The sequence below is a fragment of the Pelodiscus sinensis genome, unplaced genomic scaffold, assembly GCF_049634645.1.
Source record: "Pelodiscus sinensis isolate JC-2024 unplaced genomic scaffold, ASM4963464v1 ctg174, whole genome shotgun sequence".
Lineage (NCBI taxonomy): Eukaryota > Metazoa > Chordata > Testudines > Trionychidae > Pelodiscus > Pelodiscus sinensis.
The window spans coordinates 65,719-78,244 of record NW_027466019.1 but is presented as its reverse complement, the minus strand read 5'-3'; the positions used below and the strand labels follow the sequence as shown (position 1 = coordinate 78,244).

General features: G+C 66.3%; 1 protein-coding gene across 1 annotated transcript; it reads left to right on the top strand.

The window, feature by feature from the left end:
* The first annotated feature begins 5,199 nt into the window (after positions 1–5,199).
* Positions 5,200–8,487, top strand: LOC142825974 (neurofilament light polypeptide-like). The gene is made up of 3 exons (XM_075918330.1): positions 5,200–6,315; positions 6,999–7,123; positions 7,570–8,487. The coding sequence occupies exons 1-3, from the start codon at positions 5,326–5,328 to the stop codon at positions 7,619–7,621; spliced, it is 1,167 nt and encodes a 388-aa protein (XP_075774445.1). The 5' UTR covers positions 5,200–5,325; the 3' UTR covers positions 7,622–8,487.
* The last annotated feature ends 4,039 nt before the right edge of the window (positions 8,488–12,526 follow it).

Sequence of the window (12,526 nt, the reverse complement as noted above, 5' to 3'; positions counted from 1 at the left end):
GCCGTGCTCCGTGCAGCACCCACCCTTCCTCGGGCCACGCCCTTGCTGCAGGCGGGTGGTGCCTGCCGCTGTCCCCCAGACAGAACATTTCACTACAAGTGCAGAGCCCTGGGCACAGCTGCCCACACCCCGTCACGCAGGGAAGGGTCTGAGTAGCACAGAGAGCAGCCGCTTCCACTGGACGGCTCGCAGGGGCGCCTCACACAGGGCTTGGGGCAGCCCACGCTACCATCCCAGAAAGGGTCAGAGGGGGACCGGCCATCCCCCATCCCCGCTGTTCCCAGGCGCAGACTCAGGCCGGTCCTGCAGCGCCCCACGAGCCTCCGGAAGAAGCCTTCAGTGTGCCAGCCTCCTCGAGCATCACGACTACCCCATCCGCAGCCAGACGCGACCCGGCATTCCCAGCCCCAGCCGGGCACAAGTGCAGCGCCCAGGGAAACTGAGGCACCCCCTGGGATGTAGACGAGAGCAGCGCAGGACAGTAGGGACAGAGTGACAGCGTTTTGGGGGTCAGGGTGTGCTGGGGGTTAGGGGCCGGGACAGCGTTTTGGGCGCCAGGGTGTGCTGGGGGTTAGGGGCCGGGACAGCGTTTTGGGCGCCAGGGTGTGCTGGGGGTTAGGGGCCGGGACAGCGTTTTGGGCGCCAGGGTGTGCTGGGGGTTAGGGGCCGGGACAGCGTTTTGGGGGTCAGGGTGTGCTGGGGGTTAGGGGCCGGGACAGCGTTTTGGGGGTCAGGGTGTGCTGGGGGTTAGGGGCCGGGACAGCGTTTTGGGGGTCAGGGTGTGCTGGGGGTTAGGGGCCGGGACAGCGTTTTGGGCGCCAGGGTGTGCTGGGAGTTAGGGGCCGAGACAACGTTTTGGACGCCAGGGTGTGCTGGGAGTTAGGGGCCGAGACAGCGTTTTGGGGGTCAGGGTGTGCTGGGAGTTAGGGGCCGGGACAGCGTTTTGGGCGCCAGGGTGTGCTGGGGGTTAGGGGCCGGGACAGCGTTTTGGGCGCCAGGGTGTGCTGGGAGTTAGGGGCCGTGACAGCGTTTTGGGGGTCAGGGTGTGCTGGGAGTTAGGGGCCGGGACAGCGTTTTGGGCGCCAGGGTGTGCTGGGAGTTAGGGGCCGAGACAGCGTATTGGGGGTCAGGGAGTGCTGGGGGTTAGGGGCCGGGACAGCGTTTTGGGCGCCAGGGTGTGCTGGGGGTTAGGGTCCGAGACAGCGTTTTGGGCGCCAGGGTGTGCTGGGGGTTAGGGGCCGAGACAGCGTATTGGGGGTCAGGGTGTGCTGGGAGTTAGGGGCCGGGACAGCGTTTTGGGGGTCAGGGTGTGCTGGGAGTTAGGGGCCGGGACAGCGTTTTGGGGGTCAGGTTGTGCTGGGGGTTCATAGAATCATAGAATAATAGGACTGGAAGGGACCTCGAGAGGTCATCGAGTCCAGCCCCCCGCCCTCAAGGCAGGACCAAGCTCCGTCTACACCATCCCTGACAGATGTCTATCTAACCTGTTCTTAAATATCTCCAGAGAGGGAGATTCCACCACCTCCCTTGGCAATTTATTCCAATATTTGACCCCCCTGACAGTTAGGAATTTTTTCCTAATGTCCAATCTAAACCTCCCCTGCTGCACTTTAAGCCCATTACTCCTTGTCCTGTCCTCAGAAACCAAGAGGAACAAATTTTCTCCTTCCTCCTTGTGACACCCTTTTAGATATTTGAAAACCGCTATCATGTCCCCCCTTAATCTTCTTTTTTCCAAACTAAACAAGCCCAGTTCATGAAGCCTGGCTTCATAGGTCATGTTCTCTAGACCTTTAATCATTCTTGTCGCTCTTCTCTGTACCCTTTCCAATTTCTCCACATCTTTCTTGAAATGTGGCGCCCAGAACTGGACACAGTACTCCAGCTGAGGCCTAACTAGTGCAGAGTAGAGCGGATTAGGGTTAGGGGCCGGGACAGCGTTTTGGGGGTCAGGGTGTGCTGGGGGTTAGGGGCCGGGACAGCGTTTTGGGGGTCAGGGTGTGCTGGGGGTTAGGGGCCGGGACAGCGTTTTGGGGGTCAGGGTGTGCTGGGAGTTAGGGGCCGGGACAGCGTTTTGGGGGTCAGGGTGTGCTGGGGGTTAGGGGCCGGGACAGCGTTTTGGGGGTCAGGGTGTGCTGGGGGTTAGGGGCCGGGACAGCGTTTTGGGGGTCAGGGTGTGCTGGGGGTTAGGGGCCGGGACAGCGTTTTGGGGGTCAGGGTGTGCTGGGGGTTAGGGGCCGGGACAGCGTTTTGGGGGTCAGGGTGTGCTGGGGGTTAGGGGCTGGGACAGCGTTTTGGGGGTCAGGGTGTGCTGGGAGTTAGGGGCCGAGACAGCGTTTTGGGGGTCAGGGTGTGCTGGGGGTTAGGGGCTGGGACAGCGTTTTGGGGGTCAGGGTGTGCTGAGGGAGGGTTGCCAGGTGTCCGGTTTTGAACCGGACAGTCCAGTATTTGAGCTTTCTGTTCAGGAAACAAATTGAGAAACTAGAACTGGCCGGTATTTTCTAAATAAGATGTAATGTAAGAACATCAGAACGGCCAGACTGGGTCAGACCAAAGGTCCATCCAGCCCAGTATCCTGTCTGCAGACAGTGGCCAGCACCAGGTACCCCAGAGAGGGTGGACCGAAGACAATGATCAAGCGATTTGTCTCCTGCCATCCCTCTCCAGCCTCTGACAGACAGAGGCCAAGGACACCATTTTATCCCCTGGCTAATAGCCTTTTATGGACCTAACCTCCATGAAATTATCTAGCTCTTTTTTAAACTCTGATACAGTCCTAGCCTTCACAGCCTCCTCTGGCAAGGAGTTCCACAGGTTGACTACACGCTGTGTGAAGAACTTTCTTTTATTAGTTTTAAACCTGCTACCCATTAATTTCATTTGGTGTCCTCTAGTCCTTATATTATGGGAACAAGTAAATAACTTTTCTTTATTCACCCTCTCCACACCACTCATGATTTTATAGACCTCTATTATATCCCCCCTCAGGCTCCTCTTTTCTAAACTGAAAAGTCCCAGTCGCTTTAGCCCCATGGTCACCAACCAGTAGATCGCGATCTACCGGTAGATCTCAGGGGCTCTAAGAGCAGCTCTTGAGCCCTCTCTGAACTGCGCGCCTGTGCAGGACATTTACATTAGATTTCCTCATTTGAGGAGCAGCTACTCACCGAGCAACAACACAGGTGTGTAGCTACAAGGAATGGTGGGAGCTGGGAGATGGGGAGGGCTGAAACACCCCAGCCAGCTGACTGTGGCTTTCAACTGAAAGAGGCTGCCCCACGCTCCAGCTGATCGGCGGCTTCTCCTCTGCGCCTGCCCACGTGGAGCTTGGTGCACCCTGGCTGAGCGCCATGGCCAGCTGGCCGGGCAGCCACTTCTCTTCCCTCCAGCCCGGCTGCCCTGCGCTCAGCCCAGGGAGGCTGCGTCTAGCTCCGGCTCTGCTGGAGCAAGCTTCCCAGGCTGAGTGCAGGGCAGCTGGGCGGGAGCGAAGAGAAGCGGCTTCCCGGCCAGCTGCCCATGGCGCTCAGCCAGGGTGCACCAAGCTCCACGTGGGCAGGCGCAGAGGGGAAGCTGCCCGATCAGCTGGAGCGTGGTTCAGCCTCCTCCTGGCTGAAGGCCACAGCCAGCTGGCCAGGCAGCTTCTCCTCTGCACCAGCCCATGCGGAGCATGGTGCAGCCTGGCTGAGCGCCACTTCCAAATGTTGAAAAACCTCTTCCAAATGTTGGAAAAAACTTTTTTAAAAAGCAGCAGTATAAGGATTGGGGATAGCAAGTGATGGAGAGGTGGAGAATAGAGAGGGCGGGGCTTCAAGGTGGGGCGGGGCTTCAAGGTAGGGGCGGGGCTTCAAGGTAGGGGCGGGGCTTCAAGGAAGGGGCGGGGCTTCAAGGAAGGGGCGGGGCAGTAGATCTTGGCTTGGTCTGTCATTTAAAAAGTGATCTTGGGGGTAAAAAGGTTGGAGACCACTGCTTTAGCCTCTCCTCATATGGGACCCGTTCCAAACCCCTAATCATTTTAGTTGCCCTTTTCTGAACCCTTTCCAAGGCCAAAATATCTTTTTGGAGGTGAGGAGACCACATCTGTACACAGTATTCCAGATGTGGGCGTCCCATAGTTTTATACAGGGGCAGTAAGATATTCTGGGTCTTATTTTCTATCCCTGTTTAAATAGTTCCTAACATCCTATTTGCTTTTTTCACCGCCGCTGCACTCTGCCTGGATATTTGCAGAGAACTGTCCACATAACTCCAAGGTCTCTTTCCTGATTAGTTGTAGCTAAATTAGCCCCCATCATAGTATAGCTGGGGTTGTTCCCGATGTGCATTGCTTTACACTTCGCCACATTACATTGCATTTGCCAGTTTGTTGCCCCATCACTCGGTTTGGTGAGATTGTGATGTGATGTCAAGTGTGACTGGTATTTTTGTTGACACCATCTGGCAACACTAGCCTATGGGTTAGGCGCTGGGGACAGAGCTTTGGGGACCGGGTTGTGCTGGGGGTGAGGGGCTGGGGACAGTGAGGTTTGGATGTCGGACCCCTGCCGGGCGAGGCCGGGGCTGCAGTAGCCGGGAGCCCCGCCCGCAGCGCCCCCTGCCGGGCGAGGCCAGGATTGCAGTAGCCGTGAGCCCCGCCCGCAGCGCCCCCTGCCGGGCGAGGCCGGGGCTGCAGTAGCCGTGAGCCCCGCCCGCAGCGCCCCCTGCCGGGCGAGGCCAGGATTGCAGTAGCCGTGAGCCCCGCCCGCAGCGCCCCCTGCCGGGCGAGGCCAGGATTGCAGTAGCCGTGAGCCCCGCCCGCAGCGCCCCCTGCCGGGCGAGGCCGGGGCTGCAGTAGCCGGGAGCCCCCGACAGGGCTCCTGACTGCGCAGCAGCTGCAGAGTCCGGGGGAGCAGCTACGGGGACACGGAGCATGCGGGGGCCGCGGCGCCGTCCCGGGGCCGGACAGCGCACCCCGCCCCACCGGGGGCGGCCCCAGCGTGCAGCCCGTTCGCTGCCGGCTGCTGCGAGACCCAGCGACCTGCTCCTGCTGCCGCCGCAGCGCGCTCGGATTGGCCGGCGCGGCGGAGCCGGGGGGGGGGCGGGGGAGGCGCTATATAAAAGCGGGGACACTGCAGCATTTTGACATTGGTGCAGAGCGGAGGCTTGTGCTGTAGCTACTGGCTCTGCTCCCCCCCCCCCCGCTGGCTCTGCTCCCCCTGCTGGCTTTGCTCCCCCCCCGCTGGCTTTGCTCCCCCCTGCTCCCCCCCGCAGCTGCTGGCTCTACCCTTCCCCCCGCCTCTGCTCCAGTCCACCCTGCTCACCCCAGGGTTTGGGACCCGCTTGGCCAAGATGAGCTCCGAGCCCTTTGGCTCCAGCAGGCCGTGGCAGGAGTACCGGAGCGTCCGCTCCACCAAGTCCACCGTCTCCTCCTCCCTGTATGGCCTGCACCGCCCGGCGCGGGCCCCCACCCGGCGCTCGGGGCGCCTGACCACCCTGGAGAAGCTGGACCTGTCCCGGGTGAGCAGCCTGAACACGGAGCTGCTGGGCCTGCGGGCCCAGGAGAAGGAGCAGCTGGGGGAGCTGAACGACCGCTTCGCCGGCTACATCGAGAAGGTGCGCGGCCTGGAGCAGCAGAACAAGGTGCTGCTGGCGGAGCTGGAGCTGCTGCGGCAGAAGCAGGACCCCCCGCGCCTGCAGCTGCTCTACCGGCAGGAGCTGCGCGGCCTGCGGGGCCTGCTGGAGGCGGAGGCGAGCGAGAAGCTGCGCCTGGAGGCCAGCCGGGACCGGCAGCGCCAGGCCCGCAGCCAGCTGCAGGCGCGGTACGAGGAGGAGGCCCGGCGGCGGCTGCAAGCCGAGGAGACGCTGCGGAAGGTGCGGGAGGAGGCCGGCCAGGCCGCCCTCGCCAACAGCGACGTGCAGGGCAGCATCGGCTCCCTGCTGGGGGAGCTCGCCTTCCTCCGCAAGCTCTTCGGCCAGGAGCGCGCGGAGCTGGCGGCCCAGGCGGAGGCTGCCGGCCTGCCGCCGGAGGGGAGCCTGGCGGGAGCCCAGCCCGACCTGGCGGCGGCGCTGCGGGAGATCCGGGCGCAGTACGAGACGCTGGCCGGCAGGAACATGCAGGCGGCGGAGGACTGGTACCGCAGCAGGTTCGCCTCGGTGGCCGAGCTGGCGAGCAGGAACAGCGAGGCGGTGCGGGCCATGCGGGAGGAGACGGCCGAGTACCGGCGCCTGCTGCAGTCCCGCTCGGCCGAGGTGGAGGCCCTGCGCGGCGCCATCGACTCGCTCAGCAGGCAGCTGGAGAGCGCGGAGGAGCAGCAGAGCAGCGAGGTGGTCGCTTGCCAGGTGAGGCAGGGCTGCCCGTGTCTGCCCGTGACGTGCCCAGACAGCGCCAAGGGCCACCAGTCGCAACAGGGAGCCTGGAACTTGTCCTGCAGGCCCGGGAGAGGGCAGCTCCGGGCCGGGGAGCAGAGCCATCGGCTGGGCTGTTTGGGGGGCGCTGGGAGCAAGCACCCCCCGGGGCCGGGGGAGGGTGTCCCAGCCCGCTGCAAGGGGCCGTTCCCAGGGCGGTACCCGCGGCGCACGCGGCATGTCCTATTTCCCAGCTCGCTCGGGGCGCTGCACAGGGGCCAGGGCAGAGCACAGGTGCTGCGTGCGCCCCGGGGAGGTGCCTGGTGCCTGGGCTGGGGAGCAGGGGTCCTGGTAACCGGGCACCAGGAGAGATTCACGGAGCGCCCACAGCCGGCAGCCTGTGTTTCTATGGGGTGCATCTCTGCACATGCGCAGAACAGCATTTATTCCGCACATGGACGGAGCAGCTCAGAGGGAGCATTGCTGGGGGCCATGGGGGGCCCGGGCAGGGTGTAGGATGTGGCTGGAGCCCACTAATACCCGCCTGGCGGGAGCAGAGGTGAAGTGCGGCCCTGGGGAGGCAGAGACCCGCTGGCTGGTGGGGCGGGGAGCCCCCTGGGGTGCACCGTGCCCTGGGCTCGGACGTGGCGCTGAGGGGCTGGGTCTCTCCCTGGCAGGAGCGGGTGGCCCAGCTGGAGCAGGAGATCCGGGAGGCCAAGCAGGAGATGGCGCGGTACCTGCGCGAGTACCAGGACCTGCTCAACGTCAAGATGGCGCTGGACATGGAGATTGCTGCCTACAGGTGCTGCACCCCACGGGCACGTGGCTGTCCCCAGCAGGCGAGCTGCAGGAGGGGCTGCGCCGGGACTCCCGGGTCGGGCCCGGCCCAGCACGGTGCCCCCTTGCGATGTCCGCCCCTGCCAGCGCTGACGGGGAGGGCCCGAGGGCCCCGTGCGTCTGGCTGCAGCACCACTAGCTCAGCCACAAATGGGGGGGAAGCCCCAGCCCCGTGTGGCCCCCGGGGGGCAGCGATCTGTCCTACAGGTCTGCCAGCTGCCCTGGGCCCAAGTGACGCCTGCCCCCTGCTGGATAGAGCTGGAGCTGCCTGGCAGGACGGGGACCCCCCCTTGTTTGCCTGGCCTCTGCCTGCTGTGCACGGTCCGAGCTGGGCGGTGTGGGGCGGGGGCTGGCGGGGCTCCTGTGTGGGCGGAGGGCTGAGCTGCGTTCTCCCCTTGGGCTGTCTTGCAGGAAGCTGCTGGAGGGGGAAGAGACCCGCCTGAGCTACGCCCCCCCCCTGTGATCAGCAAGGACCCCGCAGCAGGAGTGCAGCCTCCAGTCACCCCCCTTCCCCTCCGTACTCTGCCCCCCACTGCCCTGTCACCCCCCTGCCAGCCATTCCCCGGGCGCCTCTGCTGCCGAGGGAGCCGAGCACCTGCCCCCGGCCAGTTCCAGCAGCCAGGGGTGGGTGCAAGGGCCTGGCCCTGTGTCCCCATGACGGGGTGATTCCAGGGGCTCCCCTCCGCTGAGCTCAGGCCAGGCCCCCCGGGGTAAGGTGCCAGCTTCCTGCTGGAGGCCTGCTGTGTCCACCAGCCCCCAGGGGCCGGCACCAGCACCCGCAGCTCTTGGCTGCCCTCCCAGGCCCCTTGTTGCAGCCGAGGCTGAGCTCCCCCTCCCCAGGTGACACCCCCGGCCCCGGGCATCAACCCACCAGCAGGACCTGCCCTCTCCGGACCCACAAGCAACGTGCCCCCTCGGAGTGGTGGCCCACCCCCGCCATGCGGGCCGGCCCCCCAGGGAGCGCCGCTGGGGACGTGGGCCACTACACCAAGGGGCTGCCCCCACTCCGGGCTGCCCAGCCTGCCACTGCTGTGCGGGGCAAACAGCGCTGGGAGGGGCAGCAGGGGGGCTGCACCCCATTCTCCTGGGCCGGGAGCTGCCTCTGCCCTTGACTATCCCCTGCACTGCTGGGGCGATCCACGGACCAGCCCGGCCTCCTGCGGGGCAGCCATGTCCCCCCGGGGGCCGGAGTGTGGGCGGGGGGGAGGGGACTAATGGCCCAGGGCCCCTTGCAGGCTGCAGCCCCCTCTTCTCCCCCCCCCCGTGGTCCCTGCCACACGCCCCTGGGTTTGTGAGGGGAGCCCCTCAATAAAAGCCCCCTGGCGTTCAGCTGAGCCAGACCCTCTGTCGTGTGGGAGCTGGGAGGCGGGGTGATGAGTAATGCCACAGGCTCACTAACAGCCCCTCCCCCTGAGAGAGCTGGGTTTGGGGTAGCTGGGACCTCCCCTCCCCTCCCCTGCAGTGATCTTGCCCTACCCTGCACAGCGCCCCCTGCTGGGAGAGGCTGGGCTGGAGTAGCTGGGACTCCCCCCACCAGCAGTGATCCTGCCCCTCCCTGCACAGCGCCCCCTGCTGGGAGAAGCTGGGTTTGGGGTAGCTGGGAGCTGCCCCTGCTGTCCAGCCAGGGCTCCAGCCCTGCTCCCGGTGGTGCCTGTCAGACGGCTGCCGAAAGGCTTGTTCTAGCCTGTCTGCCCACAGCTCAAGAGCTGCTGGCCATGCTGCCCGGCCCAGCCCAGGGTGCAGCTGTGGGGAGGGGCTCCCCCCGGCCGTGCCCAGGTCAGTGCTGGAAGGGGGGCACACGCCCTCTGGCACAGGCTGGTGCGATGCTGGGCAGGTGGGGCTGGGGCCTGTCTCCCCGGCTGCGCCCGGCAGAGCCGGTGCTGGAAGAGGAAGAGGCTCAGGGGACGGCATCTGGGCAGCCCCAGGATGGGCACTGGCAGGGAGCTGGGAGCAGCCACGGGGACCCCTGCCACCGGAGGTGCAGCCCATGGTCGTGGGTTCTAGTGCCGGGTCGGGTCAATAGGGGGTGACCTGTCCTGCTGGGATGCACCACACGGGGAGGGGTGACCGGTCCTGCTGGGATGCACCACACGGGGAGGGCTGACTGGCCCTGCTGGGATGCACCACACGGGGAGGGCTGACAGGCCCTGCTGGGATGCACCACACGGGGAGGGCTGACCGGCCCTGCTGGGATGCACCACACGGGGAGGGCTGACCGGCCCTGCTGGGATGCACCACACGGGGAGGGCTGACCGGCCCTGCTGGGATGCACCACACGGGGAGGGCTGACCGGTCCTGCTGGGATGCACCACACGGGGAGGGGTGACCTGTCCTGCTGGGATGCACCACACGGGGAGGGGTGACCGGTCCTGCTGGGATGCACCACACGGGGAGGGGTGACCGGTCCTGCTGGGATGCACCACACGGGGAGGGGTGACCGGTCCTGCTGGGATGCACCACACGGGGAGGGGTGACCGGTCCTGCTGGGATGCACCACACGGGGAGGGGTGACCTGTCCTGCTGGAATATACTTCATGTGTGTCGGGGGGAGGGGCTAAGCTACTGCACGAGGGGCTGAGCTGTAGCACACATGGTGGGGACATGCTGCCTTGGTGGGGGCATATCTGCTGAAGGGTCTAGTTTTTAGGACTCCTGTGTGCCTCAGTTTCCTTTGGTCTTGCCCCCCAGTGGGGGGAGGGCGTAGGTGCTTGCGAGGTACCCAGCTAGGCAGGGCATGATGCTAGGGGTGCTAGTGGTGGTTGGACACATTTCTGCAGATTTCATCACATGACGTTATTAAAGATGAATCTAATTCCTGGAGCCTCCAGGGCAATCCTGGCTGGTTGGCAGCCCTGTGTGGGGCTGGCTGGCCCCTGCAGAAAGCACACATAGCAACACAGAACCCGACCCACACCTGGGGCAGCGACCAAGAGTCACACCCAGACCCCAACAGCCCTGGAGGGAGGCTCCCCAGCCCTCGCTGGGTAAAGGCTGGATGAGCCCTGGGAAGAGGGGGGCTGTGCACCCCAGGCTCTGAGGAGTAAGGCACATGGCCTGGCCAAGTAGCCACCCCAGCTCGGCTGGGGGCCCGCCTATGTGATGGAATGGGAAGAGTTTGTAATATTTTGCAGGGATACATGTGTGCCTCAGTTTCCCCATGCGGTGCATGGTTGAGTAAAGGTTACTCGAGATCCACATGTGGCTGACACCTAGTCCTGTGCCCATGGAGAAGCCAAGAAGACACCAGCCACTCGTTGTCTGGGCATTTGGCTCCTCATGACATGGATGGCTCCTCGTGGAAGGCGGCCAGCCAGGCAGGAGCAGCTGCAGGACAAAGGGCCGGGGGCGGGGGGGTGGAGGGGCTGGAGGCAGCAGAGAGGTACCTGGACTGGAATTACAGGGGGGTCTGGGGCTCTGGGCTGTCCCCCCCACCCGCAACTTTCTACGCTCTGGTGGCCAGGCTGCTCCAGACACCCCCCCCGCCCCTGCTGCCCCCAGCTGACAGAGTCACAGCCATGGGGGGAGGGGCGTGCCAGGGCTCCTTTTGGGGACACGTCTCCCCAGGGCCCAGCTCAGGCGGCCTCGCTGCAGGCGCTCCTGGCGCGCAGGGGCCGAGGGCTAGTGCCAGGCGGCAGGGAAGCCGAGGGGTCCCCAGCGAGAGCCTGCGGGGCTGGCCCACGGAGGGGCTGGGCATTGGACCTCAGGAGGGGAACCGGGGAAATGATGGGGCCCCCCCGCCTGGCGAGCCCCCCGGAGCCACCTCTCCATTGTATGGGCATGAGCGACCTGGCAACTGGGCTAAGCAAACGCGCACTCACCCCCCGCTGCCTCCACCAGAAAGCAGCAGCGAGCGGGGCAGAGGAGGGTACTTCAACGTGGCAGCGCCGGGATCCCCAGGACGTTTCAGAGCGGCAGCGCCGGGATCCCCAGGGCGTTTCAGAGCGGCAGCGCCGGGCTCCCCAGGGCGTTTCAGAGCGGCAGCGCCGGGGTCCCCAGGGCGTTTCAGAGCGGCAGCGCCGGGGTCCCCAGGGCGTTTCAGAGAGGCAACGCCGGGGTCCCCAGGGCGTTTCAGAGCGGCAGCGCCGGGATCCCCAGGGCGTTTCAGAGCGGCAGCGCCGTGGTCCCCAGGGCGTTTCAGAGCGGCAGCGCCGGGATCCCCAGGGCGTTTCAGAGCGGCAGCGCCGGGGTCCCCAGGGCGTTTCAGAGCGGCAGCGCCGGGCTCCCCGGGGCGTTTCAGAGCGGCAGCGCCGGGATCCCCGGGGCGTTTCAGAGCGGCAGCGCCGGGCTCCCCGGGGCGTTTCAGAGCGGCAGCGCCGGGCTCCCCGGGGCGTTTCAGAGCGGCAGCGCCGGGCTCCCCGGGGCGTTTCAGAGCGGCAGCGCCGGGGTCCCCAGGGCGTTTCAGAGCGGCGGCGCCGGGGTCCCCAGGGCGTTTCAGAGCGGCAGCGCCGGGATCCCCAGGGCGTTTCAGAGCGGCAGCGCCGGGGTCCCCAGGGCGTTTCAGAGCGGCGGCGCCGGGGTCCCCAGGGCGTTTCAGAGCGGCAGCGCCGGGATCCCCAGGGCGTTTCAGAGCGGCAGCGCCGGGGTCCCCAGGGCGTTTCAGAGCGGCAGCGCCGGAGTCCCCAGGGCGTTTCAGAGCGGCAGCGCCGGGGTCCCCAGGGCGTTTCAGAGCGGCAGCGCCGGGCTCCCCAGGGCGTTTCAGAGCGGCAGCGCCGGAGTCCCCAGGGCGTTTCAGAGCGGCAGCGCCGGAGTCCCCAGGGCGTTTCAGAGCGGCGGCGCCGGGGTCCCCAGGGCGTTTCAGAGCGGCGGCGCCGGGGTCCCCAGGGCGTTTCAGAGCGGCGGCGCCGGGGTCCCCAGGGCGTTTCAGAGCGGCGGCGCCGGAGTCCCCAGGGCGTTTCAGAGCGGCAGCGCCGGGGTCCCCAGGGCGTTTCAGAGCGGCAGCGCCGGGGTCCCCGGGGCGTTTCAGAGCGGCAGCGCCGGGATCCCCGGGGCGTTTCAGAGCGGCAGCGCCGGGATCCCCGGGGCGTTTCAGAGCGGCAGCGCCGGGGTCCCCAGGGCGTTTCAGAGCGGCAGCGCCGGGGTCCCCGGGGCGTTTCAGAGCGGCAGCGCCGGGGTCCCCGGGGCGTTTCAGAGCGGCAGCGCCGGGATCCCCGGGGCGTTTCAGAGCGGCAGCGCCGGGGTCCCCGGGGCGTTTCAGAGCGGCAGCGCCGGGGTCCCCGGGGCGTTTCAGAGCGGCAGCGCCGGGGTCCCCGGGGCGTTTCAAAGCGGCAGCGCCGGGGTCCCCGGGGCGTTTCAGAGCGGCAGCGCCGGGGTCCCCGGGGCGTTTCAGAGCGGCAGCGCCGGGGTCCCCGGGGCGTTTCAGAGCGGCAGC

What these genes read in the sequence shown, in the direction of transcription:
- LOC142825974 (XM_075918330.1), top strand. Translation starts at nt 5,326, where the DNA reads ATGAGCTCCGAGCCCTTTGGCTCCAGCAGGCCGTGGCAGGAGTACCGG. An exon ending in GCGAGGTGGTCGCTTGCCAG is followed by an intron (nt 6,316 to 6,998) that starts GTGAGGCAGGGC and finishes TCTCCCTGGCAG; the next exon opens with GAGCGGGTGGCCCAGCTGGA. An exon ending in ATGGAGATTGCTGCCTACAG is followed by an intron (nt 7,124 to 7,569) that starts GTGCTGCACCCC and finishes GCTGTCTTGCAG; the next exon opens with GAAGCTGCTGGAGGGGGAAG.